A 27,843-nucleotide genomic window follows, 5' to 3' on the forward strand; every position below is an offset into this window, starting at 1 on the left:
TAGAGAATTAAAGCTCATTATTACAGTGTGTGTTGAGAATTGCTCAATCTATGTGAACACGGGGGTTTGGGGCATCCTCGGGAAAGAAAAAAAAAAAAAAAGCCACCCTCCGTATCACGGTGTAAATCAAATATGTATAATGCTTATAAATTTGTAACACATCGCCGTGCGCCTGCCCCTGCCCCCGCCGCTCCGGCTCCCGCCCCGCGCCCGCGGGGCTCCGGTGCGCGCTGCGCCGCGGAGCCGCTTCCCTCCTTCCCTCCTTCTTCCCTCCTTCCCTCCTTCCTCCCCGGCGAGCCCAGGTGAAGCTGCAGCGCCCGGCCGTGCAGGAGGGAGAGCACGGCCCGGGCGGGGGCTCTCGCCCGATTTCCCCCCGCTTCAGAGACCCCGGCCCCGCCGGGCAGCGGCGGCTCGGGCGCAGCGCGCAGGTTGCGCGCAGGGGGGCGGCCCGGGGCGGCGTCCGAAGGGGAGAGGGGCCCGGCCCAGGCTGCTTCGGGCGCAGCGATTCGTAGCTTTTATTTTTAATTTCCCCCCCCCTCCTTTTTATTTGTTGTTGTTGTTGTTATTTTGCAGTCGCCCTCGGCCTCTGCGGCGATGCGAAAGCCAAACACGGACTCTGCTCTCGGCGCTCCCCCACCTTCCTGCCTCGCTTCCCTCTCCCTGTATTTTTTCGAGGAGATAAAAAGGCAAACAGAGAGCGCTCTGGTGCTGGCGAGGGGACTGTTTGCCTGCCTCCGCGGAGGCCTGGCCAAGCAGACTTGGCTTCACGCCTGAGCAGTTTCTGGAGAGCGGCGCGTTGGAGAGCAGGGGAGGCAGCACCTGGCCCTGCTTTAGGAGCCATCTCCTTTTATTGACAGCCAGATAAGCAGGCGGGAGCCGTGGTGTTTCCAACGCTTCCCTGGAGGACCCTGCCGGGTTGCAGGGAGCCGCGGCCCCTTAATGGCAGCGGCTCCAAACGCGCCGCGAAACCCCTTAAACCCCTTCCTGGCAGCGCCGCCGGGCCCCCGCCGCCGGGGCCGCCCCCCCGGGGCCGCCGCTACCTGCGGGCCCCGCCGGCGGCTCCGGGCCCGGCCCCGGCCCCAGGGGAGAGCGGGGGGCGAGGGCTGCGGCCGGGGGACCCCGGCACGGGCTGGGCCGGGCCGGGCCGGGTGGGGGCCGGGGCCGAGCGAGCCCCGCGGCACCCCCGTGCCCCGCCGAGCCCTCGCCTCCCGGCCCCGTCAAACGCCGCCGCTAATTCGCCTGGCAGCCCCCGCCTCATCCCCGGCAGAAGGCAGGTTCATGAAACATTTAAGTACAGTTCAATAAAACTATCGGTAGGGGCGGGGGGGGGGGGGGCTCTTTTCTAATAAATTATTTACCCTGACAAGTGTGTGCAAATAATGGCCTCTCGCTGCCTCTCTAACGGGAGAGGCTGCGGGCGGCGAGCGGCGGCGGGGCCCGGCAGCCGGATGGGCCGCCCCGCTCCGCACCCGGGGCTATTGCCGGGGGGGCTCGCAGGTACCGGCGCCCCGCGCCCCCGGGGGAGCTGCGGGCGGGCCGGGTGCGACCCAGGGGCCGCGGGGCCTGGCCGAACATAGGGGGTTAGGGGGGTCCCAGCGCGCCCCCACGCACCAGGGCCCGCCCGGACGGCTTTGGGCAGGGAGTTTCAAGGAGGAAAAAGCCACACCGCGCCTTCAAGTTTGGCCTCGGACCCCAGCAGCGCGCTGCCCGGGGAGAGCCATCGGGGAGAGCAGCCCGGCTCGGGAGCGGGGGGCGGCCCCCGCCGCTGCCCGGGGATGCCCCAAGGTGCCGGGCAGCCCCTGCGGAGGAAGGGGGGCCCCGTCGGCGCCGGGAGGGGGCTCGGCGGCGCTGAGGGGCCGGGCCCGGGCAGCCTGGGCCCGGGCGGGGGCCGTGCCGGGCCATGCCACGCCGGGCCGGGCCACGCCGGCCCCGCCGTCGGGGCAGGGCGCGGCGGGCGGGCGGCGGCCGTGCTCGTGTGGCCCCAAATGTCTCATTAGCTAACTAGTGTCCGCCGTGACGTCACCGGGGCGGCCCAGCCAATGGGGGAGGCGCTGCCGTGGGTATTAAGGGAAAGTTAGTGCCAAGGCGGCACCCCGCCTGTACCGCCGGTGACACTTCAGCCGGGTGGCAGCTCCTTGCGTGGGAACCCGCGACGGGACGGGACGGGACGGGACGCGGCGGGTACCTCCTCCCGGCAGCCGGCCACGGGCTCCGCACCGCCCGACAGGTAACGGCCCCCCCGCCCCACCCGCTGACCCGCAGCCGCCCCCTTGCCCGACGGGGAGGGGGGCCGACGGCCGGGCCCCTCGACGGCCCCCCCCCCCCCCGTCACAGCCCGACCCGGGGCCGGAGCCCGGCACAACAGGTGGGGGGGGGGGGCAGATCTGGCGGGGGCGCCCGGCCGCTGTCCGGTGGCGTGGCGTCGGGAGAGGGGGCGCCCAGCGGTGCCCCCGCTTCCCAAACTTCCCCCGCGGGAGCGGGGGCTGCGCCGCAGCCCCCTCCCCTCCCTTCCCTTCCCCTTTCCCCGCCGTGCGCCCCTCGCCGCCCCCGGTGCCAGGCAGGTGGAAGCCGGCCGCCCCCGGTACCGCGCCCGTCGGGGCGCCCCGCGGCGGGTCGGGGCGCCGGGCCCGTGGGCGAGGCGGGGCTGCCTGCCGTCGGGGGCCGCGTCTCAGCCGCGGGGGAGCGCCGGGGACTCGCCCGTCGCCCTGCTCGGAGCGGGGTGAAGCCCGGGAGGCGCCCGCCACCCCCCGGAGTCAGGCTTCGCTGCCCGGCCGCGGGTGCCTGCGCTATGTCAGGGCGTTAGCGGGGAAGAGAGGGAGCCCGGCAAGGTGGCTCTTCCTCCGAAATAACGCAAAACAAAAGAAGAGCGTAAAGCCTGAAACACCACTTACCTGTCCTCGGGCTTCTCCAAATATTCCTTACGGCGCGTTAGCGAGAACGCTCCCTGTGATGCTTCACTATAATATACCGGTAAATGGACATTCTCCTTCAGTAATAAATCAAACACCATCTATCTCAGATCCTCCTCCCTAATTAGAGATGTTTATTGGAGATGGTGTTTATCCAGCTGTCATGCCGAGAAAAAGCTGTGACATAATTACCTCTGACCAGATAGTCTTTTATATGCATATCTCACTGACATATAAAGCAATCGGTCTGCATTAAAAATGACAAGATCAAATGTTGATTTTAGCCGATATAATAATATTTCTGGTCGTTACATTAATTGAAATTCGACTTTCAGGCTCTCCGAATTACGAATCTTGCTATTTAAACTCCCTTTTTTTTGAATGAATGAAACGAGCAGCTCCGCCAAAGGGCTGGGCAGAGGGAAGCATACCGTGCGAAGTTGCCGCGATAAATCAAACCTGCCAGCACAAAGCGAAACAGCCCGCTGCCCCTCAGCCTAATAAAGCAGTTGACGCGAATCCGAGGAGTTTCTCTATCATTTCCTCGTGGTCCCCGCTTTGCCAAATTTAGGTTTCGCCGCTAATTCCGGAGGCCAGCAGAGCCCGAGCGAGGTGTGAGCGAGGCGGCCCGGGATCCCCCAGCACTCGCCTTATTTTTCAGGCGTGCGAGCGCGATTCTGGTTCATTTGGTTTCGTGGCGTTGGCAGCTTCTGCGGCCCCATCTGTGTGTTTGGTAGCGAGGGGTGATAAGCTACGAATTGCTCTGTAATTGAAAATATATTTTTGGGAAAGGCTGGTTTTACAAATATCAAGGGTGTAGGCTTTTGATCCTTTCTGCTGCCTGTGTTCTCCAGTTGCTAATAAAACTCGCATTGAGCTCCTTAGTGGCTTGATTAACAGGCAGATTAACTGTTACTGGGGTTTTGAACAGCTTGTCCCAATCAATAGCATTTAAAAAGCCCGTCAGGATGCGCTAAGCTTTCACCCCCCCCTTCTTTTCTGAAGGCTTTTCGAGCGACTCCGCTTGCCTGACACTTTGCACATATCTGTAATCAAAGGCTTTCCCGTACAGGAGCACGTACATTCACCTGCCAGCTTCAGAGCCAGCAGAGTGACTCCGGCGGGGTCCAGAAAGCCTTTTTTATCCCGGCACACAAAGCTGTGCCTCGCGCAAAAGACCAACAGAAAAGAGGTTAAATCGATTCCAAACTTTTTGCGGCTTGTTTATAAACTAGAAAAGCTCCACTTAACTCAGTGTCCTGCGCATTATAGGTTTCAAACACTGTCTCCACATATACAAATAGGCATTAAGTGTCCTGAAGGCAAAAGCATTGTAGTCTAAGACGTCAGGATTTGTGTATCTCTTCAGTTTTAGACCGAACTGGACAAGAGGACTTTAAGCATTTTTCTGGGTATTAGAAAAGGTAGTTTGCAGCCCAGATATTAATACAACCAGACGATACCGGAGTCCCTAACTCAGCACTTTCTGCTTTCAACACCTAACAAAATACGAAAGGGAAGCAGCCGCTGCTGTTTAACACAAAATCAAAACTCAGGCAAGAGATCATGTAAAAAAGTGAAAATTATTTTAATCAGGAACAGTAATTACTTTTTTTAAAGTGCCATATATAATAGTTACTTACCTTTTTTATTTTATTTTTTTTACCCTTTTTTGTTATGCCTTTAAAAAAATATTTCTCTTTGGAATAGTATTAGGAACAAAAAGGCAGAGGGGGAGGGGGGGGGAGAGAAAACAGATGCAGAAAATGCCAGTTGCAGGAACCTTGCGGGGATTTAACAGCGCTGGGCGCGGTGCCTCGCTCCCTGCCGCCGGCCGGGGCCCGGCGCTGCCCTCGCCGCGGGGAGCGGAGCGGGGCCGGGCACCTCGCGTCGGGGCTTCTCCTTTCGGTAACCCGAAACAGGAGCGGAGCGTATTTAGGAGTTGAAAATCACCTCCTCGAGAAAAATCGGAAAAGGGGGGGAAATGATAGTAAAAGAGAGAAAGGGGGGAAAGGAGGGCGAGGCAGGCAGAGCCGTCCCGGAGGGCTAACCTTCTCGGAACACGAGCGGTGGTGAGAGCTGCTAGGTGAAAACAGAAAATAAGAAGAGGGAGAAAACAAAAAAAGGCAAACGAGCCTTCTCTGCGGAGTGTCCAGGCACGGCCGTCTCTGCGGATCCCCTTCCCCCGGCTCGGGGCACCGCTGCCGGCATTGCCTTAGGGCAGCCCCCGGGGTGCCGGGACGGGGGGGGGCTTCCTGGGCCTCGCCGGGCGACCGGGGCCGGGGGGGGAGGCCGCCGGCACCCGCGGGGGCTCGCAGCGGGGCCGCGCAATCCCCGCGGCGGGCGGAGGTAAAATGGCGCCGCGGGGCGGGCCGGAGCCCGCCGGGCACCGGGGCCGGGACGGGGCCGCGACGGGGCGGGCGGCAGCGCGCTGCTGCGGGCAGGGACACCCGCACCCCCCGCACGCACGCCCCGAGCACGGCCCCGCCGCCCCGCCCCGCCGCTTTTCTTCCTCCCAACTTTTGCTCGGGGCTCCCGCTCCGCCCGGCGGCCCCTCGCCGTCGCCCCCCGGTGCCCACCCCCGGCCGCCCCGCCGTGACGTCAGCGGCACTCACGCCCCCCTCCCTCCTCCTCCTCCTCCTTTTTTTTTTTTTTTTTCTCTTTTTTTTTCGGCTCGGGGGGGCGTTAAAAGTTTTCTTTTGGGGAGGAGGAAGCACAAAGGCCGCTGCGCCCGAGGGGAAAATAGCAACAAGATTACGGCGTCTTTATTCCGGAGACGAGGCGTAAGAAGGTGCTAATCCAGAGGGTGGCTAATTGAGAGCTTGTAAAAATGATATTTGCCTGCAATTGCGGACAAAGTGTTTTTTTTTTTTTTTTTTTTTCCCGCTTTCCTCACTTTAACGCCCCGTGGACGAGAGTAAAAAATAAAAGATAAAAAAAAAAAATTGCTCGTTTGGTAGAGAGAGTGCACCAGGAAAAAAACAGTCCAGAACCAAGAATAACAAAAGCAGCCCCCGAGGACGCCACTGACTTCTCCCCAGAGGAGGACTAGCTGCCAGCTCCCAAAGTCCCTTCGGAGCCGCCGAGATCCGGGCGACCTTACAAACTGCAGCCCCTGCCTATCGCCCCGGGCCGCTCGGAGGACCCGGGGGCTGCCGCTGGGGACGAGCCCCTCGGGTCGTGGTCGAGGCCCTCCGCCTTTTGGGGCCTGAGGGCTCTCCCTCCCCGGCGCCCTCGGAGCAGGGCTCGGCCACTTGGGGAAGTTTGGGGCAGGGGCAGGCGCAGAGCGGGGGCTGCCGGGGGGGGCCCGCCCGGCCCCGAGCCCCTCGGGGCGCCCCACGTCGGGCTCCCGCCCCGCCTCGCCTCGCCTCACCTTCGGGGCGAACCCAAACGTTGCCGGGCGCCCGTCCCACCGCTCGGTTCCGCCGCTATACATATGCATGACTCGGGGGACATCATGCGGGGCGGCCCGGGCCCGCGCGGGGCCCCCCCCGGCCCCTCCGAGCTGCCGCTGGGGCCGGGCCTGGGGCGCACGGCGGCCGCAGCCCCGTCAGGGCCCGGGCCCGCGGGCAGGGCCCCGTCGCTCCTCCGGCTCCGGGGCCTCCCCCGGGACCCCTCCTGCCCGGCTCGGCCCCGTTCAGCCCGGAGCGGCGAGCGGGGGCCCCGCGCCCGGCCCCGCGCAGGCGGCCGTCGGGGGAAGGGGCGGCGAGCGGCGCGGAGGGCAGGCAGCGGCGAGTCTGTTAAGAGCCCATTTTGTGCTATCACGGAGCCGTGGCAGCTTCTCGGCGGGACCGGGGATGACAGTGCATGACGGCCGGGCAGCCCATTATCCCGCTCCTATTGAGGCGCCCTTTCACTCACATGCAAACTCCTTGGCAGAGTCGTTTGTCTCCTCATTGTACTTTATTTAAGAATGCAATGGTTGTCAGGGCTCTTATTCAATTTCAAGATACTTTATTGATGAGCTTTGACTTTTAGCACTTTTCACATGTCAAGAGAAGTCAAGTGTATGCGGCTACGACTTCATTTTATGCTTCGCGCGTTCATACTCGCCACTTTCCTCGGTGGCTCTTGGAATTTCTTTTTCCTGTCCCCTCTCCTTCTTCCCTTTCTCTCCCCCGGCCTCCCCCCGTCCCCTCCCCCTCGTCCCCGCCCGGCTCGCCCCAGCCGCCGGGGACACCCCGAGCTCGGGCTGGTGCTCCCAGTGTAACCTCAAATGCGTGCGCGGAGGGGTTGCTTTGGAGTGTACTGAGGTGTGTCCTAATGGTCCGGCATTCAGCACACGCACTTGTGGTGTGTGGTCAGAGCGGAGAAGTCATTTACTGACTTTCCCCCTCCGCCTCCGGCAGCCGGGGAAGGGGCTCCCTGGGCGCACGGGGGGGGCCGGGGGGAGCCCCTCGGGCGGCCGGGCTCGGGGCGCTGCCGCGTCCCCCCCCGGCTCCTCTGCGGGGTCTTAAACAAATAATAAAAAAAAAAAAAAAAACAACGGCAGCCCTCAGTCAACAAACGGCACGTGGGAGAAGTTTGCGAGTGTTTGGTAAAGGACTCTTGAGGCCCTTCACAAGAGCCCTCAGCACACAATTCCGCCGCCTGTTTGCTCTGCTCTCCGCCGGCCGGGGCTGGGAGGGCTGCGGGCGGCCGCTGGCTCCGGGCGGCGCCCGCCCTACAAAGCGCCTGTCTCCCAAATATTTATGTCTTTACCATTTGAATGTTATTTTCCCCTTATCTCCATTGTCGGACGGCGGCTAACTGTTTAAATGCAAATTGACCTTTCCCCCCCCGCTCCGACCCCCTCCCGCCGGCCCCCCGGCCCCCTCCCCCAGCCCGACCTGGAAACGCGCCGCTCCCCTTCGCCGCTCCCCGCATTTTTGGGGGCCGGGGCCCGGCTCCGAGCTGCCGGGGGCGGCCCGGGGCGCTGGGCCGGGCCGGGCCGGGCCGGGCCGGGGCCGGGCGGCGGCGGCGGCGGGGCCGGGCGGCGGCGGCGGCGGAGCCCGTGCGGGCGGCGGGTGCGGAGCCGGGTGCGGAGCCGGGGCCGGTGCCGGGGCCGGGAGCCGGGCCCACGGCCCTGCTATTCAAACGGCTGGGCCAATTGAGCCGTGCCGGGCGCGGGGCGGCCAATGGGCGGCGGGGAGGCGATGGCGTCGCTTTGCATAAAGCAATATTTTGTGTGGGAGCGAGCGGAGCATTTGCATGTGCGGAGTGATTAGTGGGTTTGAAAAGCGAGCCCCGGCTCAGCCTCATTTCCCGCTCTGGTTAAGGCGCAGGGAGGAAGTGTTTTGCTGGAAGATGATGACAGAGGTCAGGCTTTGCTAATGGGCCAGTGAAGAGCAGTGGAGGCGAGGCAGAGAGCAAGGCACACATACATTAATACACTTGAACCATCACCAATCAGCATAGGTGTGCTCTGTCTCTCTCTCCCCACTTCACTCACACACTCTTTTATCTCTCGCTCTCCAGTCACTGACAGCCCATTTTATTGTCAATCTCTGTCTCCTTCCCAGGAATCCAAGATCACACAACCAGCAGCTTCACTGGAGAAAAACTATTTTGCTGGCAACTCTTTTTAAAGCGCCATCATTTCCAATCAGTGCGCTCTTAAACTATTGACAGGAGCTTTGACAACAAGACAGGATGCCTCATAAAGGTGAGTCCGCTCATTTCTTCTCCCGGCTTCTCCTTCTCGCATTTTAATATTTAGGCAGGGCTCTCGCTCTCTCCTGCGCTCTCTCTCTCGTATTCCCATTTGCATTCCGGAGAGCTTCCCGGGGAACTTTCCAGCCCAGGAGCTCGCAAACTTTCTGCTTTCACACGAGCCCGTGTCCTCTGGAAAAGCTAAAGCATCTGACCGGGAAACCGGTGCCAACCCTCGCAGCAGCCCAGCAGCAGCAGTTCCCACGTAGCACTTGCCGGGCAGGGAGACCACAGGCGCCGGTGTGTGTGTGCCTGCGCGCCGCTGCTGCCGGCACCCCCGCTCGCAGGCACGGGAGGGGCGGCGGGGCCGGGCCGTACCGGGCCGTGCCGTGCCGGGCCGGGCCGTGCCGGGCCGTGCCGCGGGGCCCTGTGCCGCCCCCGCCGCGCGGAAGGAGGGAGGGAGGGAGGCGAGGACGGGCGCGGAGCGGCGGCTCCGGGTGCCCGGGGGCGGCCCCGGCGGCCGCTTTGTGCTGCGGGGCTCGGCCGGGGAAGGGGAGCCGGCCGCCGGGAGGACGGGGCGAAGCGGCGAGGAGGGAGAGGAGGAGGCGAAGGGCGGCCGGGGAGGTGCGCGGGGAAAGTCACCTCCTAGGCCGAGCGAGCCCGCAGGCGCGCTGCGCGGGGCGCCGAGTGGAGCCGAGGGGCTGTCAGCTCCCATCAGCCGCCCCGCATCTCCCCGCCTCGGCCCCGGGGCCGGCGGCTGCCCCGGCCCCAAGGCGGGACCGCCCGAGCGCCCCACGCAGCCCCGTCCTCCGCGGCGGCTCCCGGCCGCGGCCGGGCTCTGGGGGCCTTTGGGAAGCGCTGCGGATCGGATCCATCCGTCCGTCCTTTTTTTCCAAAAAAAGAGGTCTCGTTCATTCCTGCCACAGCGCCGTAACCCCCCCGGGGTACCCACGGGCCTGAGAGCCTCCGCTATAGCAAGGTCTTTTTTTTTTTTTTTTTTTTCTTCTCCTCCAAGAAGTTGCGAACTCCTCGCCGTGCAAAAAACAGCTTCGCTCCCCTGACGCGCAACAATAAACTTGGTTCTTTTCCCCTCGCAAGTGCAATTGGAAAATCTGGATTTGAATTTAACCTTGTGACGCCTCGCACGGAACTGGTAAATCGAGACGCGGGGCAGGAATAATTTCTGGAAAGTTTAAAAACAAAGTTTCCCGAACGATTAAATGCACCTGGCAGATGCTGTTTTGGAAAACGACCACACCATCCTAGAGACGAAAAGTGATGGCATTTTCTCCGTCTTAGGGACATAAAATAATAAAAGTGGCCCTTGACAATAAATGTTTATAGCTGGTGACCTCTACCAACGCCTGATCGCAAACCGATTCGTTTTTATCTTTTTCTCATTTGCCCCGAGAACAGGAAACTTTGCCACCTGAACGTCCAGTTGTGCGTGTTTTCACCGGGAGAGGCGGAGAGGGAAAGAAAAAAAAAACCCTAGATCAGATTATATCCAGATTTTCAGATTACAAAACGAGCGGCGGATTAGGCCCGGCCTAATGGTGGAGCTTGCTGCCTCGGACACGGCACGCTGCATCCCAGGCGCTGCCGCGCCCCGCTGCCCTCCCGCCCCGCTCCGCACCGCACCGCCCCGCACCGCGCTGCCCCCGGCCGGGCACGGCTCTCGGCCCCGCGCCGCCTCCGGCTGCGGGTGCCCGGCGCTGGCGCTGCGCCTGCTCGGCGGCTCGCTTGCTCGAGCCGGGGGAGAGTTTGGGAGCACAACGTCCTGCCCCGCACCTCCTCTTACCTTGCTGAAGTACTCGGCTACGCTCGGCCTGCGCTGTGAAACGTTTTCGGCCGCGTTTGGGGGGTTGGGTTGTGTCGCGGCGTGCTTTTTGCCCCTTCTCCTAAATCCCCCCGTTGCCATTGCCGAGGTAGGAGCCGGCAGGGCTTTGGCTGGGAGCGCAGCCGCGGCTTTCTGCCTGCCTTCCCCGGCCCCGCAGGCCCCACGGTTATGAGTTGTGCGCTAAATACGCGAGGAAATCCTGCCCGAAGAAGTGGGGTTGCCGTGCGGTGTGTGTCTATGCAGACGTGTTCGGTGTATTAAAGGGATGGCTTCACGTTCGGTTCAGCCAGAGGAGATACTGCCACGTCTCCATTGAAGTACAGTGTAGCTTGCTCTGCTGCTAATCAGGTAGTTCTCCAAAGAGCGGTAAATATTTACCAGCTAAAGTCTTCATGCTGCGAGAAAGTACTTGTTTGATGTTTATTTTTATGGATTTAAGATTACTAAAAGCTACTTAATAAATTATACCGTGGCTAGTCCTGAATGGGGAAACGTGCCTCTTTGAATTCTCCATCATATGCAGGAAGAGTAAAATTAATATTCATTATAGGCGCAAAAGAAAGAGAATGAGTATTTTTAGGCTAAAAAAAAGGGAGAGAAAATGAAGGCTGCGACTATTTCATTATTTTACCTCCTTTTTTTTTAGCAACCCCCTTGAATGGGCTCTTTATTGTAATTGTCCCTCCCCAATTGAGCACCCCACTGAGCTGTTGTATCTTTTTACAACCCCTAACAACTCGCACCAGTAACACAATTACCGCCAGATATTTATAACGAGAAATTACTTTTCCATTTTCACCCGCGACGATTTCAGATAAATACATGGGGACGCATAAATAAATAAATAAGTGGCCCGGGGTGGGGGGGAGAGGGAGGGAAGGTGGGGAGAGGAGGAGAGAGGGAGTAAGGGAAGGAGGGGGGGAGAGGGGAAAAAAAAAAAAAAAAAAAAAAGGGCGATTGGGACTGTCCAGGCGCTGGGTCAAGGCAGGCACTAATGAAGGGAGAAGGGGCTTGTTTCTCTGCTCTTTGTAAGTTGGAGGGTTGTTGGTCCGTTTAGTTGGGAAGCTGCGCGGCCGGTTAAGGAGCCTGGGTTTCTGCACTCGGGGTTTGGGTAGAGGAGCAGAATGGAGGCCATTGTTCGCTTTCTGTAGGCTTTGTTTAACAGTTCTCACCCCCTCCTGTTCTTACTTTTTAAAGCAGTGAGGCGAGGTAGACAGCGTGTGTCACAGTACAGTGAAAAAGGGGAAGATCTAAAGACCAAAAAAGAAGTTAATCACGAGACGTGGAGTTTGGGGGAGAGAAAGTTGCTAGTGCCGCGGGGAGAGACAAATAAATAAATCGAAGAAATGCCCGGAGGTAAAAAATGGAGCCCCGCTGCCAGCGCGCAGGGCAGCCGGCGGAGCGGCAAGTGCGCGCAGGGCCCGCGCAGCGCCCGCCCTGCTGCGCTCCGCTGCGCTGCGCCCCTCTGCTCTGCTCTGCTCTGCTCGGCTCTGCTCTGCTCTCCTTTTCTCTCCTCTCCTCTGCTCTGCTCTGCTCTCCTCCCGGGCTGCGGCAGCGGCGGGGCCGGCCCCGTCCCGGCCCCGTCCCGTCCCGTCCCGCGGCGGGGCGCGCAGTGTCGCGGCGCACCTTCCCCGCGTCGCTCCGCACTTTTAATGTACTTCTTTTGCTTTGTCCTAGAGGGAAGACTTTAACTAGTGACACGCAGATGTGTGAGTCCCTAAATTGTATGAGAGGACAGTCCACCCCGCTCTCAGGCAAGTTTAAAAACCTGACTTCGGACTCTCTTTGTGCTTGCTGTTGCTCCCGTTAATGCACCACCTCAGCGAAGGGCATTACCGACGAGGCAATACGCCACCTGCATGCAATTAAAGCCAGAAGCCACTCGGCGCTTTGCTTTTCTTAAATTTTTGCGTGTGTAGGGATATACGCGTGTAGTTTTGCCTCGAGGCATAAAAGCCCCCGAAACCTTAAACTAATTGGGGAAGGCGTCTAAGGATAACAAAGTACGCCCGGGAGATGTTAGCTTAACCCTGTGTACTGCCTCCCCCTGATTAACGCCTATTTTATTGCTGATAGACTGCTATAGGCGAGCCCCGTGGGATACTGCTCTCTCAGCCCACCATGCAGAACAGTAAGTGACTCCGCGCCCCTTCGCGGCCGCGGAGGGCAGGCGGGGCGGCCGCGGGCGCGCAGCAGCGGGCAGGGGAGGCGGCCCCGCCGCTGGGGAGCGGGGGCTCCGCCGCTGGGGCTCGGGGGCTCCGCGCCGCCCGCCCCGTCGGGGCGCGGGGGCCGGGCCGGGAGCGCGGTGGCGGCTCCAGGGCCGCGGGGTTGGCCTGGGTCGGGGCCCGGGCCGCTTGCCCACCTGCCCCGCACCGGGAGCCCCCCGTGCTAGGTGCGACGCCCCGCCGCCTCCCGGTTGCGCCGGTGCCCTTCGCGGGTCCGCGTTGGTTCGCCGTGCCCTTTTGTTGTCGCTGCTGGGGCCGGAGACCTCGGCGACGGGCCTGCGCGCAGCGGCGGTGGCGGAGGGGGTTTCTCGGAGCGGAGAGCGCTCAGACGACGCGCCAGAGCGCTGCCCCTGCTCCGGGGAACGGCCCCGCGCCCCGCTCCGGCCGACGGCGCTGCGGGGAAGCCGGCGGGGTGCGAGAGCGGGCGGCCGAGGTGCCACCGGGGCAGGCCCCAGGCGCCCCGCGATGCGCATCTTCCGCGGGGTGCGCCCCGCACCGCCCGCAGCGCGGCGGGGATGCGTGACCCCGCCGAAGCGATCTTGCGGGGTGGCGCATCCCCGGCGCGCTCCGGTGCGTGAGATGCGCGTTTCTTGCGCGGGTGGCGGCGGGAGGAGCGCAGGCTGCCCTGTGCGGGCCTTGCGCGGGCCTTGCGCGGGCCGCTCAGCCCCGAGCCGCTGCGGCTGCGGGCCGCGGAGCTGTGCGGGACCTTCCTCCGGCGCTCTGCCGGCCCCCTTCGTCCCCTGCCGGGCCGGTGGCGAGCCGCCCTCCGCCAGGAGGCCTCTCGGGGGCTCGGGGGAGCCCCCAGCGGGGTGGCCGCGGCGCCGTCCGCGCGTGTCCGCGGGCTGCGTGCGCCCCGAGAGCGGCTCGGCCCCGCCGGGCCGGGCGGCGGCACCTGCGGGCGGCGGCGGCTGCCCTTGGCCGCGGCGTGCCGGGGGTGTATGGTAATGGGCATGCCTTCACTCGGCCGTGCGGGATCGCCACTGCAAAACGCAGAAAAGATATCATTCGGGTGAAGCCTTTATTTTGTTTAAAGGTCGCGGCGGGCTCTTCAGGCTTTGTGTTAATAACTCCTGGGTGTATATGGTGCAGAGCATCCAAATTGACACCATATGTTTTCCTATTAGATGACTAGCAATAGAGTACAAGGCGCATAATCATTGCCACTGGGCGAGATCTACACCGCTCTCCAGGGAAATTATATAATGATTAAGGCTTAACCTTTTAAGCGAAACTTTGATTTCGCTTTCTCCGCTGCCATTTTTTACGGTGGCGAGCGTCCCCCTGCAAACCGGCCACGGCGCTGCTGTGCCGCCCGGCCCTGCGCGCCTGCTCCCCGCCCGGGAGGGGGCCGGGGGGAGCCGCCGAGCCCCCGGGCCCCGGCCCTCCCCGCCCCCGGGCCGCCGCCCCCCGCGGGCCCGGCCCGGCCCGTCCGACGGGGCGCACGGCGGCACCGCCGGGCGCGGGCGGGGAGGCAGGAGGAGGAGGAGGAGGAGGAGGAGAGGAGGAGGAGGAGAGGAGGAGGAGGAGGAGGAGGAGGCGCGCCTCTCTCCCCGCGGCCGCCAAGGGATGCGAAGCCGCCGCCCGTGCTGCCGGGCCGGGGCGGCCGGACGGTAAATGACCCAGGCCGGGTGTCACTTCGAATCCATTGCGCGGGGAGCGCGCCCCCTCGGTCGTGTCCGCGCAGAGCCCCTGGCTACCTTAAACCGCAGCCTCCCTCGGAGGGAAAGCGAGTAGAGTTCAATCTAGTCTGAGTGATATCCAAATGCGGACAGAAAGGGTCGTTTTATCATGCTACTATTTGTCGTGACGATGCAATTTTCAAAAGCAGAGTACTGTCATAAAGTGACACGCCTGCCACAAGTGCTCCAACTGATCTTTTCAATTAGCCTTCCATGCATGATCCGGGGCGACTTCCGCCTATTTCCAGAAATTAAGCTCAAACTTGACGTGCAGCTAGTTTTATTTTAAAGACAAATGTCAGAGAGGCTCATCATATTTTCCCCCTCTTCTATATTTGGAGCTTATTTATTGCTAAGAAGCCTGGGCTCTTGGAGTCAATTTATCAGGAGGCTCCAAAGAGAGGAGAGCGGAGCGAGCGTAGCGCAGAGCTTCTCCAGGGAGACTTCCTCCAAAGCCTGGAGCTTCAGGTTGGGCATTTTCGAGGCAGCTCTTCGTTTGCTTTTGGCGAGGCGAGCTGCGTTTGTGCGGATGCAGAGAGGCTTTTTTTTTTCTTTCTTTCTTTTCCTTTTTTTTTTTTTTTTTCCTGGCGGGGGGTGGGAAAACCAAAACCAAGCGAGCCAGCGAACCGACCCAACCCGCTCCACCGCAGCACGTCCCGGGCTTTTGTCCGGGCTTCGGGGGGTTCTCCGCGGCCGCCGGTTTTGCCGACGGGGAGCGCAGGCTCGGGGAGCGCGGCTGTCGGGCGGCGGCGGGCGAGGACGGAGCGGGGGCGCGGAGCGGGGGCGCGGAGCGGCGCGGAGCGGTGCGGAGCGGGCGCGCTCCCGCGGGGGGGGGCGTCGGGAGCGGAGGGTGCTATGGTGGGCGCTGTGCTTCCCGCAGGTCACAGCGGCGTGAACCAGCTCGGCGGGGTGTTCGTCAACGGGAGGCCGCTGCCCGACTCCACGCGGCAGAAGATCGTGGAACTCGCGCACAGCGGCGCGCGGCCCTGCGACATCTCCCGAATCCTGCAGGTGAAGGCGGCGGCGCCCCCGCTCCTCCCGCTGCCCCCTCGGCAGCGCCCGGCCGCCGCTGGCCGCGCTCCCCGCCGGCCCCCACACCCACCCACGTTCCAGCCTAATAAAGCGTCCGGCTGCTCACCTCCGCTGCCGCTGCGGCTAGACCTCGCCGTGCATATCTGTTATCTCTGTATGCCTTTTGAAATACCTCTTAAAAACCTTTTTATTTATTTTTTTTTCCCGCCTGGTGATGACCCGCACTCTCGTTACAGTTAGCTCGCTGTAAGCAACCGAATTGTACGGCTCGGCAGGATTTCGGTTCCTCTCCTCCCCCTTCCCCCTATATTCCCCCTATATTTACTTATGATTTTGTAAGATCTGTATGCATACGGCGTGGCTTACTGATTTCTTATTTTTACTTTTTTTTTTCCTTTCTTTTTTTTTTAATCCACCATCAAAAAACAACCCTCGAAGCCACCCTGTTTTAGCCCAGAATCTGTCTTTACAGACACTAACGCGATCTGGCGCAGCTCAGGGGTACGTTGTAAATGTAGGTCTCGATAACCCCTCACTCACCCCGTCCCCCGCAAGTACTCTGTCTGAGGACGATGGAGACTAGTCTGGCATAGCTATTGTTCGGATTTAAGGCATATTTTAAGATTAGTACTAAAGAAATTACGTTTTGACCATATTTTTTTTTCTTCCAAATGTTTTTAAAGTAGCACTTTTGTAGAGGATAGGGCCACAAATGTAATTTTTTTAAGAAAAAAAAAAAGACTCTCTAAGTAAGTTCTCATACCATTTAAGGTATATTTTTGTGTTATAGACCCATGCAGATGCAAAAGTCCAAGTGCTGGACAATCAAAACGTAAGCTTGTCATTGTTTAATGCATACTTAAACAATTTTATTTTTGTCTTGAAATTATTAATAATGTGATTTTCTGTCCGCTTCCCTATCCAGGTGTCGAATGGATGTGTGAGTAAAATTTTGGGCAGGTATTACGAAACTGGCTCCATCAGACCCAGGGCAATCGGAGGTAGTAAACCGAGAGTAGCGACTCCAGAAGTTGTAAGCAAAATAGCGCAGTATAAACGAGAGTGCCCCTCCATCTTTGCGTGGGAGATTCGAGACAGATTACTATCAGAGGGGGTCTGTACCAACGATAATATACCCAGTGTAAGTTCATGAAAAAAACCTTCCTGTGTGCTGTGTACAATGCTGGGTAGCTGTAGCGAGCCTCTGCTTCCTTTGTTTTGATATCAGCTGAGAGGATAGCAGGTTCACATCATTTGCATGTGGCAGGGTCAGACGCATTTTTTCATACAGAATCTGACAAATGCCTTTAAGGAGGGGGAAAAAAAAAAAAAAAAAAAAAAGCAAACCGCGGTCACCCCTGCGCCTGGCGCCTCAGGACTGCGAGCATCAGTGGAAGCCATCACTCTGCTTCTGCAGGGCTGGGGCCGGGGCTTTTCCGCTCGGTCCGTCCGTCTGTCCGCAGCTCCGGCGGCCGCGGCGCGGAGGGGCGCGGGGGCTGCGCGGGTGGCTCGGGGGGAGCGCGCTACCGCCCTACCATTGCCTTTCTGTCCTCTGCCTTGCAGGTGTCGTCGATAAACAGAGTCCTACGCAACCTGGCTAGCGAAAAGCAACAGATGGGTGCCGACGGGATGTACGACAAGCTAAGGATGCTGAACGGGCAGACGGGGACCTGGGGCACCCGGCCCGGCTGGTACCCCGGCACCTCGGTACCCGGGCAGCCCGCCCAAGGTAAGGCACCGCCCGGCCTGGCGCGGCTCGGCTCGGCTCGGCTCGGCTCGGCCTCGGCTCCCCTCCCGGGCTCCCCTCCCGGTCCCCCGGCCGCCCGCTGCGGTCCACAGGCAGCCCTCTGCCGGGGGCACCCGGCGCTTGCCTCCCTCCGCCGCCTCCCCGGGAGGCCGTGGGGACCTGTGGGGACCCGTGGGGACCGTGGGGACCCGTGGGGACCGTGGGGACCCGTGGGGACCGTGGGGACCCGTGGGCAGGAGGTGCCGCCCAAGCCGGCTCCGCGCTCCCCGGCCGGCACCGGAGCCTGGCGGGCCGGCAGAGCGGTAGCTGTCTCCGTCGGGCTGATTGTGGTTCCTCCTCGATGGGCCCGGAACAACTTGGTAAATATAGGAAACTGTTTATCCTGAAGATTAATAGGTATTTGTTGTAGGAATGACAAGGGGATAATATGAAGGATAATGGGATGTTACGTTACATACTTAAGATGGTTAATGGCTTCTTTTTGAATACGGGCTCTGTTGAGGCTCGGCTCTCCCCGGCTGTGGTCATTCCTTTAGAAGAGGTGTCTATATACAACAACCTGCTTTTTGTTTTCACCCCGCAAGGAAAAAAAAATCAGTAACAGTGTGCGGAATATCTGGTACAAAGGATGTTTCTGTCACACGCAAGAATTTGTTATGGGAACAATTCTGTCGCTATGTAATTGCTCATTAGAGATCGTTTTGTTTCTCATTAAGGCGACATGAATAAGCGTCTAGTTGAAGGAGACAGCTGTAGAAATGTTCCACAGGAGACCTCTGGACACGATATGGCACCGCTTGCCAATTAGACATGTCAGTTTTAAGAGAAGAAAACAATCTATGAAGGACACTAGAAAGATAGAGCGGAGCCCCCTGTCCCCCCCGCCCCCACTTTTTTTTTTTTTAAATTATTATTATTATTTTTTTTTCCCCCGTTTCGGCCCGGGGTCCCCCCGCGGAGCCGGGCCAGCCCCGGCCGGCAGCCGCCTCGCCCGGCCCCGCTCCCTCGGCCCCACCTGGCCCGGCCGGGCCCCCCCGCGCCCAGCCCCGGAGCCCCGGAGCCGGTCCGGCCGCCCCCCTTTCCCTCTGCCGCCCTTCCCTCGGCGGGTGCGGAGCCGTGCGCGGTGTCCTTTGGGCAGCGCGGTCCCGGGGAGGGGGTCCGGGACCCCCCCGACCCTCCCAAAATCGGGCGGCGGGGCGCAGCCGGGGCTGGCGGGGGGGGGGGGGCGGGCAGGCACTCAAGCCGCCCGGCCCGCCAAATTAAAATTAATAAAATGGGTTTCCTCTGGAATATTCATGCTCCCTCTAATGCTTTTCCCTCGCAGGGGTATGTTGCTGGATTTTAAGAGTCCATTACTCAAAAAGCATAAGGCGAGGTTAGGTCTCAGAGGGGTACAAATATGGTCTCAATCTGATAAACGCCATGCAGCAGTGAATAAAATAATGGATACATGAGGGCTGACAGAACAAAAAGAGACATCTCTATCCAGGAGAAATTCTCCAGTGATTTAGTGGTTTTAGGGATCACCGAGACACTGTTTCTTATCTTTTTTTTTCTTTCCTCCCTCTCTTATAAGACTAAAGCCTTCTATAGGATTTAGACACTTTCTCTTTCAACAGATGCTACAATGTTTTGATCCCAGCTCTATAGCTGAGAGGTGCCGCAATTGGTTTGCTATCTTTTTTTGCTTGTTTTCCGCCTCACTGATTAAGACACTAAGAAACTAAGGAATGATTTTATTTCCCAGCGTCTTTTTTTTTTTTTTTTTTTTTCTTCCAGGAAACAAATCCTATACCCAGCGTCAGATGGTCTGGCTATAGGATAATAGGGATGGACATTCACTCGCTTTCTTACGGATTAGGTCTGGAAGGTGGAACAGCCCTATTGAGATCGCTCCTTTTAGGGGCTTCTTAAAAAAAACTCCCCCCCCCAAAAAAAAAAAAAAAGGAAAAGAAAAAAAAAAGAGGGGCTTCTAAGGAGACATCTCAATAGTCCGGCGCAGGTTTTTAAGGCCCCGTAAGCGACTTCGCGTCCAGGTGAAACTCGTAGCGCCCGTTCGGGGCGGCGGGAAGCGCACCGGGAGGGGGCTGCGCAAGTCCCCGGGAAAGGGGGCTCGGGGCGGCCGGGCTCGGGGCGAGCCCCGACGGCGCGGGGGGCAGCGGCCGTCCCCCGCGCCCCCGGCGCCCCCGGCGCCCCCGGCGCAGCGCCCCGCGGCCCGGCGCGGACAGTGATGGATGAGGCCGGTGGCGGAGGTTACGCGGCGGCCCCCGCCCCGGGCGGCCGCGGCCCCCGGCGCTGCCACCAGCGCTTGGCAGGGCGGCTGCCCCGCCGCGACGGCGCTCCCCGGGCCCGGCGGCTTTGTGTGCCCCTGAAAGGCAGCCCCCGGCTATTCACCCGCCGCCGGCCGCCTCAATGGGGCTGCGGCCGCCCATATGGTGACCACTGCCGCTGAATCCCTGTGTTTAAATGGGGGAGAAAGTTCGGGTTTTAAAACATTTCAAAGTGGTTGAAAGGGTCCCACCAGATCCTGTCACAATTCCCCCCGAGCTTTGAAGGCCGGGGCCATTGTTAGCCGATTATAAATGATATTACTTTAAAGTTGATTTCCCACAATATTTAAAGGATGTAGCGGGAGTGTTGCTATTTATTTTTGGCGTAACTTTTCAAGGGAATTAGCATAAGTAGCCCATGCGCCCCTCGCTCCGTCTCCCCTTTTATGCCACATCAAAACGGCTTGGAAAATGCGCCGTGAAAGGAGCGGGGGAGCTCCTTCGGGGACGGCGACTTCGCCGCTCCCCGGCGAGCGGCCCGCGGGGCCCCGGGGCGCGCTGCGCGGCCACCCCGCGCAGGATGCGCGCAAGCCCTGCGCGCCCCGCGGCAGCCGGCGCAGGGAAGCGGCGGAGATGCCCTCGGTGGAGGCGCGCCGCCGAGCGCCCTGCCAAGCGCTCAGCTGCAGAGGAGCACGTTCAGCCAGTTAGCGAACTCGCTACTATTTCTTTTAAAATTACACGTTAAAATTTTAAAAGAAATCTTACTTTTCTCTGGTGCAACACATTACAAAGAATGGACAGTCCTTTTATCTAAATATAAAATTCCATTTTCAGCAATTATAGCCTGTTCTTGGTGATGATATAATTACAGCTGTGCTCAGTAATAGGTGTCAAGGCAATGCACACTCATACAATAGTTGAATAAAACTGCAGAACAATGCAGGCACTTCTAAATTCACAACCTTTAAAATGAAATTGACTGTGCAGAATTCAAATAAAAACTGGATAAATATTTTTTAAAAAAGATTACAAGCTTGGTTTGGTTTCTTAATAGCATTTTCTGCAAACCTATCAACATCTAATTGATTAGATAGGAATTACTGATTATAGATAATCTGAAATACTGAACATCACTATTTTAAATATAGCAATAGGTAAATAAATTCAGCAGGCAGAGGAGACTGCCACGGCACTTCAGCAGCGATTCGGATAAAGAATCACTTTCAGGGGAAGGGATTTTTACGCAGGTTTTATTCCAGAGGAAAAATGAAACGAAGTTTAGACCAGGCGATTGCAATTCTTCATCTCTAATGTTTACGATAGCACTGGAAAATGAAACGTTCCCGTGTTACCCGTGTCTTTAGTGCGGTATCACTTTGATACCCGAGATGGTTTTAAGAAAGGGTGTCGGCAAACGTGGCCGAACTTGCCCCCACTTGCATTATTTCTGCGATAGGAACCTTAAAACAGGGGTACGGGCATTTCAGTTTCCTCCTCTCCTTTCCGCAGACGGCTGTCCGCAGCAGGAGGGTGGAGGGGAGAACACGAACTCCATCAGCTCCAATGGGGAAGATTCAGATGAGGCCCAGATGAGACTTCAGCTGAAAAGAAAGCTGCAGAGAAATAGGACATCCTTTACCCAAGAGCAAATCGAAGCCCTTGAGAAAGGTGGGTGACATTTGCCTGTGACTGAAGCAGGAGAGAAAAGCAAAATGCACACTGGCTACAGAAAGAGCTAAACAGAAGCGTGGCATTCACGTGCCTTATACGGATATGCGATAAGATATGAAGATATTATACGATAGGGTGTTAAGATATATGTTTATATCTTAAATCCGTGGCTCCCTCCGTGCTATTTTATTCATCACGCCCCAGACGTCCTTCAACGGCTGTGATACGCAAGGAGAAGCTGTAGAAAGGTTTTCAAAGGGAAGTGTGTGCGGCACAGCTCCCAGCGCCGCACCAGTGTTGCGTCCCAGGCTGCTCTCTTGTCCCTGCCCGGGTGTGGGGACAAACCTCCTCCCGCCGACGGTGCCCGTGGCTCCGGCAGGGCGAGGGCCAGGCAGCCGGGGCTGGCGGCAGTGCTCGGTGCCAGCCCCTCATCTGTCTGTCCCCGGCGCTGCTGCTGCCCGGGGCTGGCAGCGGGTGCCCTTTTCCCTGACCCTGCCTGGGTGCACCCTCCTGCGACCCAGTGCAGCTCTCTGTTCTGATTTTCTGCTGTTATTTAGCCATGTGCCACTTCACTTCTTGGTGACGGGGTCAGAGCTGCCCCGGGGAACGCCTCAGCAGGGGCAGAAGCCCCATACCCTGCTCGGCACTTCTTGGGAGAGGCCAGCATCGCGCCCAGCCCTGCCCGTCCCCCAGTAGGCAAGGTGTCCTGCCCAGCACACGCACGCAGGCGGGAGGCTCAGCTTCGCTCTTGCAGTGGCGTTTCTTACAGGCTCCGAGAGCACCGGCAGTGCCAGAACAGTTGTGACTCGACCAGCAGCTGCGTTATATCTTTACGACTCATGCAACAATATTTTCCTCTGCAGAATTTGAGAGGACCCACTACCCCGATGTGTTTGCAAGAGAGAGACTAGCTGCTAAAATAGACCTGCCTGAAGCAAGAATACAGGTACAGAGTTGCTGTGTAATTATCGCTATTATTGTTCTTGTTATTACCATTCCGATTTCTTATGACTGGCTGCTCAAAGCACGGGGCTGCCACTGTTTACAGTCGGGTATTTGGCCATCTCCTCCTTCAGGAAAATAACAGCAGATGGGGTTTGCTTTAGGATGCTGCTTCATGACAGGGCGAGGCAGCCTTGTACCAGCGCTGCCTTGGGGTACCTGGAGGAGCCCACAAGCCCCTCACCTTGTCGGCTCACTCATGCCTCCAAAATGCTGTGCTTCCAGGTGTGGTTTTCTAACAGAAGGGCCAAATGGAGAAGGGAAGAGAAGCTGAGGAACCAGCGAAGACAAGCCAGCAACACTCCCAGCCACATTCCCATCAGCAGTAGTTTCAGCACAAGCGTTTACCAGCCGATCCCGCAGCCAACCACCCCCGGTAATGCAGCGAATCCACCCTCTTGGGACAGTCAGACTCTGGGACTGTGTCGCCGTGCGTAATGTGCTTGAACTAATGTCTTCGTCTATCTGTCTATTCTATTATAGTTTCCTCTTTCACATCAGGTTCCATGTTGGGCAGGACGGACACGGCGCTCACAAACACGTACAGCGCGCTGCCGCCCATGCCCAGCTTCACCATGGCCAACAACCTGCCTATGCAAGTGAGTCTGGCACTGCTGTGCCCGCGCTTGGGGGGCTCCTGCCTGATGGGGCAGGCGGGAATGTGGGGGTTCCTCCTCCGTGGTGTTTTGCGGGGGTTATGAGCCCGAAACGCGCTGCGGGGAAACCGGCACCAAAAACGGATGCCCTCTTTTGGAGAAGGCACAAGGGAGAGGACACTGTGAGTGCCGGTGCTCGGATGAGCCCCCCTGCAGGATCTCAGAATTGCGAGGCAACAGATCTGGCGTAAAAAAGAACCTTTTGGGGCAAAAAACCCCGCCCCGCGGTTAACCCATGGAGTGCAGTGGCGCGGCGTTGGGACCGCCACCCGCGTGCACTGCCGGAGGGACGCGGTCCTCCTGCTTAGGTGCTGCAGCGGCGGCGGCGCGTTAGGAACACCTGAGAGAGGGGAGGATGTGATTAGCATCAGTGGTTATGCTAGCTAAGCCAGAATTGCAAGAGCTGTCAATCCTCATGCCTGAAAGCATTAGCTGATCACCAGCTGGGTTAGGAAGAAATCTATTCCTTTGGGGTCTGTTTCTATAGACCTTTCAGATGCAAAATTCCTCCTTTTTTAATGGTGGGGTTGGCCTAGGAAGGTGCTGGCCAATTACGGGAGTTTTGCAGCTTTGTCTGAAGCACACAGCATTGACCACTGCTGGAGACAGGCGAGCCGATTAGAGAGCCTGACTCCTTCGCTGCGGCAATTACCATGTTACTAATTGCTGAACCAAAATTAACCAAATAAAGTTAGAGTCTCTCAAGTTCAGGGAAAGAAATCATGTCGGTTAAGTTGTTATTTCGTGATACTGGAGGCTGGCAGCGTGGCTCCCGGCGGGCTGAGAGCGGATGACAAAGGATCAAAGGGCTGATCCGAGGGGCTCTGGGCATAGCTGCAGCCCCCGCCACACGCGGCCGGGCAGCGACTGTGGTGCCCGAGCCCCTGGCAGCTCCCGTGGCCGTGGCCGCGTGATGACCACGTCGGTGCAGGGGGCTTGGTGTTGGACCTCCACCCCTGCAGGGGTGCAGCTAGAGCAGTTCCCCCCCCTCCTGTGTTTGCGTATTTCGCTGGTGAGGCCGTCGGGATTTCCGTAGCCGGGGCGCATCTGGCCGTGCAGGTGGAAGAAATGCGTGCAGGCATGTCAGGTCTCGTGCTCCTGGAACAGGAGTTGCACAGCTCCATGTCCCCTTCTTGTGCCACATCGCCCGGGTTTGCTGTGCCCTGATGGGGCTGCCCCAGCCCTGCCTCCTCCCTGGCACCCGCTGCCTGTCCTGCCCCCGGCTCAGGGTGTTTCGGGGCTGGGAGTTTGGGTCAGTGGGGATGCTGGGCCACCCGGGGCACAGGGTGCATGCACGTGGGGCTGGGGCGAGTGCAGCTCGCAGCGGGCAGCTCAATGTCCAGATCAGCACGTCTGTGTGTGTGCCTGTATGCACGCGCGTGTGCAACATGCTCACAGCTGCAGGGCTGACCTTGTGCAACTGGCAGTGAGTTTCAGTTCTACCACCCGTAGTGTTTAGCTGCAGCAGTAAAGGCGAGGCAGGGTGCTAGCCCCACACTGTCTCGGACTGCAAGTAGCACGGGCCCTCCTTCCTCTGCACAAGTAGAAAGAAGGCTCCAGTCCCTTGGCTTAGATACATAACACCGTATTTAGCATCCACATGTAGCGACTGGCCCTCTGAGCCCATCTGACCATCCGTATCATCTCTGTAGAGCAAGGAGCTGTGGGAAAGGGCTTGTCTGCGAGTAGGGCTTTATGTGTGGGCACCCAAGTTTGAGAACCCGCAGCTCATTCTGGCTTGCGTGGAGGAAATGCCTGCCCATGCCGCTCGCTGGCCAGGAGCTTAACGTGGCTTTGTGCCTCGGTGGACGCTTAACGCTGTTCTGTCCTTTGCTGCCGCAGCCCCCAGTACCCAGCCAGACCTCCTCCTACTCTTGCATGCTGCCCACCAGCCCATCGGTGAACGGCCGGAGCTATGACACCTACACCCCCCCGCACATGCAGACACACATGAACAGCCAGCCGATGGGCACCTCTGGCACCACTTCCACAGGTGAGTGGCCCCGCGCCCCCGGCTCGCCTGCGCCAGGGGGGGTCTCGCAAGCCTTGGCTGTGGGTTCGGCAGCTCAGGAATCCCGTGCCCAGGCTGCCAGGGAAGGGTAGAGGAGAGACGACAGGTTAATGGACTTCCCGTTCCAATAGCTGGAGGGTGAAAAGCTCCTCGTCGAGGCCCCAGTCCTGCACGGCCCTCAGGGCATGCCTGAACCCTAGCGCTGTACAGCAGCATTTGCTGCAGCGTGAAATATCAGCGCAGCCATGCATGCCGTGAGGTTAAATGCATTTGAAAGCGTTTGCGGGACTGAGCGTGTCTCTACCATGTCTGTGTCAGAGGCTGTTTTTTGCTAAGGGTTTGAAGTTATCTAAGAGGCAGGTAAACTGCAGAAATAATGACCTGCGTTAAGAAGGCACAATAGGGTAATAAAGGGTAAGCGTCAGCATAACCAGGAGCAAGCTAGGCACATTTAAGAAAATGGAAATGCTCAGTGTATTTTGGGCCAAATTCCCAACTGATACAAATGAGCTGAGGCTGTGCCATTTATCCCAACGCGTGACAGTTTATTCATAACAACAACTCAGTCAGACGTGCATAGGTTTTTAAAATAGCCCCCCCTGGCATCCCCAACCTGATTCTGCAGGTTGGTAGACGGCGAGGTTTCATACTCATAAATCTGAAACAGGAGAGCAAAAATTGTGCTATGTATAGAAAAACTAAAATATCCATTTTCCCACTCAATTTTCAGGTCTCATTTCCCCTGGAGTGTCAGTTCCAGTTCAAGTTCCTGGCAGCGAACCTGATATGTCTCAATACTGGCCAAGATTACAGTAAAACATGTGTTAATTCTGTAAATGACTATATGGACAACAGTTGGATGTTCAGCAGTATTTTCTAAAGGAAGAATGGCTCTCAGAGTACTTCTGTACTGCAACTGTGCCCTATGCTGTAACACATGGAAAAGACTTTAACATGGACCTTTGTACACTGAAGGCATTATATCGGTTGGAACAAATCTTCATTTTGGTATCCAAACTTTTATTCATTTTGGTGTATTATTTGTAAATGGGCATTTGTATGTTATAATGAAAAAAAAAGAACAATGTAGACTGGATGGATGTTTGATCTGTGTTGGTCATGAAGTTGTTTTAAGAAAAAAAAAAAGAAAAGGAAAAAAAAAAGAAGCCATGATCAACAAGCTTTGCCACGAATTTAAGAGTTTTATCAAGATATATCGAATACTTCTACCAATCTGTTCATAGATTATGGATTGATGTTCCAAGTTTGTATCATTCCATTGCATATAATTAAACCTGGAACAATACGCACTAGATTTATGTAAGAAAAATATCTGTTGGTATTTCCAAAGGTTGTTAACGGATGAAGCTATGTGCAAACAAGGGTTAAGAGAGAACTTCGATGAAGAAAAGAGTTTGATAGATAAAAGGTAGATTGTGTCTTCGATATAATCCAATTTGTTTTATGTCGAAATGTAAGTATTTGTCTTCCCTAGAAATCTCCCAGAATGATTTCTATAATAAAGTTAATTTCATTTATATTTGACAAGAATATTCTATAGATGTTTTATACACATTTTCATGCATCATACGTTTCTTTTTGGTCGGCAAAAGTTAATTGTTCTTAGATATAGTTGTACTACTGTTCACAGTCCAATCATTTTTGTGCATCTAGAATTCATTCCTAATCAATTAAAAGTGCTTGCAAGAGTTTTAAACTTAAGTGTTTTGAAGTTGTTCACAACTACATATCAGAATTAACCATTGTTGATTGTAAAAACCATGCCAAAGCCTTTGTATTTCCTTTATTATACTATTTTCTTTTTAACCTTATAGTGTGGTGTTGCAAATTTTGTTACTGTGTTAGGTTACCCTTACCGAGTTTTATTTTGAGTTTATTTTCTGTTTGCAGTAAGGAGGGTTCTCACGAGCCGTCTTTATAGACCTTCAGCACTTCCACCAGCCTGTAATTTGGGCTAACAAAAAGAAGATAGGTTCATGTCTCTAATTGCAGTTAGGGAGCAGGAGGAGGCTGTTTATTTAGCCCAGGTTTCTGGGGATGCTCTAAATGAACTCCAGAGACGAGCAGGATTTCCAGCAGCGAGTTTGAATTGTGCCAGGCTGTGGCAGAGAAGCGATACGCGTGCGCCTATCTGCTGTATACGTGACGTCCGTAGGGACACGTATGTGCACAAATATACATTCCCGCCTTCTAAAAATGGTTTTTGTAAGGATGTTTAAGAAAAAAAACAGCTGTGTTTTTAACAAGCTCTTTGGGAGAGTGAATACCATCCCTTTATATCACCACACAGCACAATCTTAGTGTAATTTTCCATTGAACTTGTAACCTGGTTAATACCTCAATGCGCTTTGTGTGAGGGTTGTTAGTGTGGGCGTGGGTGGAGAGCTGCATGTCAAGGAATAATGAGAGAAGACAAATCAACAGGCAGCAACAATGCGAGCTGGGACTGGCTAGTGAAAGCTGGAGGCCTTTAGTCACTGGCAGGAAAGCCAAACATTCCCGGACCCTGAGCCGGGCTCATTGTGGTGCTGCTGGCGCTGACCACGCTGTGGTGAAAAACGGATCTCGCGCCTGAAAAGCCAGTGCGCGGGGAGCGCTGAGTCAAAGCACGGGTGTCACAAACGGCCTTTGTAACGTCGAGATGCTATCTGGGCTGGTTATGCTTTCCCTTCTGCTCGCTCCAGCATATTTGGAGCTGCAGATAATGCCTCACTGCAAACTGGGAGCAGCAAAGTTGTGGTGCCGAGGCAATCGCTGCCTGCAGACAGGGTCAAATGCACGTAAACGCCGAGTCCTTTAGGGACAAAGAGCAGCTCCATTCAATGCATGACACGACAGTTAATAACATTGAGAGCTTGAAGCAAGCAAAAATGTGCAAAAACATCAGATTAAAATATTTCATTTTAATTGATACTGGTCAGTTATAAGTATATTCATTATACCAATCTTAAACAGTTTTAATTACCTAGAAGCCACCAAATTGAAAATATTAATTTTGCAGGGAAATTGTTTTTATTTATGTACATATTTATCAGGCACGCGCACACGCATTGTGTATTTGTGAGCTAAGGCTAGATCGCATTAAACACCACAGCAAGCAGGTCCCTTCTCGCACGGCTAAACTGATCTTGGGAACAATTCCTTGGAGG

General features: G+C 57.3%; 2 protein-coding genes across 11 annotated transcripts in view; one reads left to right on the forward strand and one right to left on the reverse strand.

Annotated features, from left to right (window-relative positions):
- The window catches only part of ELP4 (elongator acetyltransferase complex subunit 4), a 201,089-nt gene that overhangs the window by 25,299 nt on the left and 147,947 nt on the right, over nucleotides 1–27,843 (reverse strand). The window lies entirely within an intron of this gene.
- PAX6 (paired box 6) lies at nucleotides 2,091–26,215 on the forward strand. 10 transcript variants are annotated; one of them, XM_080595250.1, is made up of 14 exons: nucleotides 8,167–8,306; nucleotides 8,411–8,553; nucleotides 12,058–12,134; nucleotides 12,457–12,511; nucleotides 15,165–15,295; nucleotides 16,107–16,148; nucleotides 16,242–16,457; nucleotides 16,880–17,045; nucleotides 20,843–21,001; nucleotides 21,868–21,950; nucleotides 22,232–22,382; nucleotides 22,490–22,605; nucleotides 24,505–24,655; nucleotides 25,404–26,215. In XM_080595250.1, the coding sequence occupies exons 4-14, from the start codon at nucleotides 12,502–12,504 to the stop codon at nucleotides 25,487–25,489; spliced, it is 1,311 nt and encodes a 436-aa protein (XP_080451376.1). In that variant the 5' UTR covers nucleotides 8,167–8,306; nucleotides 8,411–8,553; nucleotides 12,058–12,134; nucleotides 12,457–12,501; the 3' UTR covers nucleotides 25,490–26,215. The 10 variants fall into 10 exon arrangements, with proteins under 10 accessions (XP_080451372.1, XP_080451379.1, XP_080451380.1 ...); XM_080595246.1 differs by lacking the exons at nucleotides 8,167–8,306; nucleotides 12,457–12,511 and adding an exon at nucleotides 2,091–2,227; XM_080595253.1 differs by lacking the exon at nucleotides 16,107–16,148 and having other exon boundaries at nucleotides 8,092–8,306.

The sequence above is a fragment of the Anser brachyrhynchus genome (assembly GCF_964034855.1).
Source record: "Anser brachyrhynchus genome assembly, chromosome: 5".
NCBI classification, from domain to species: domain Eukaryota; kingdom Metazoa; phylum Chordata; class Aves; order Anseriformes; family Anatidae; genus Anser; species Anser brachyrhynchus.

Excerpts from the sequence above, each read along its gene's own strand:
- PAX6 (XM_080595246.1), top strand. The coding sequence starts at position 12,086 with ATGTGTGAGTCCCTAAATTGTATGAGAGGACAGTCCACCCCGCTCTCA. Across the intron at positions 16,458-16,879 it reads CCAACGATAATATACCCAGT|GTGTCGTCGATAAACAGAGT; the intron begins GTAAGTTCATGA and ends TCTGCCTTGCAG. Across the intron at positions 21,951-22,231 it reads TGCCTGAAGCAAGAATACAG|GTGTGGTTTTCTAACAGAAG; the intron begins GTACAGAGTTGC and ends CTGTGCTTCCAG.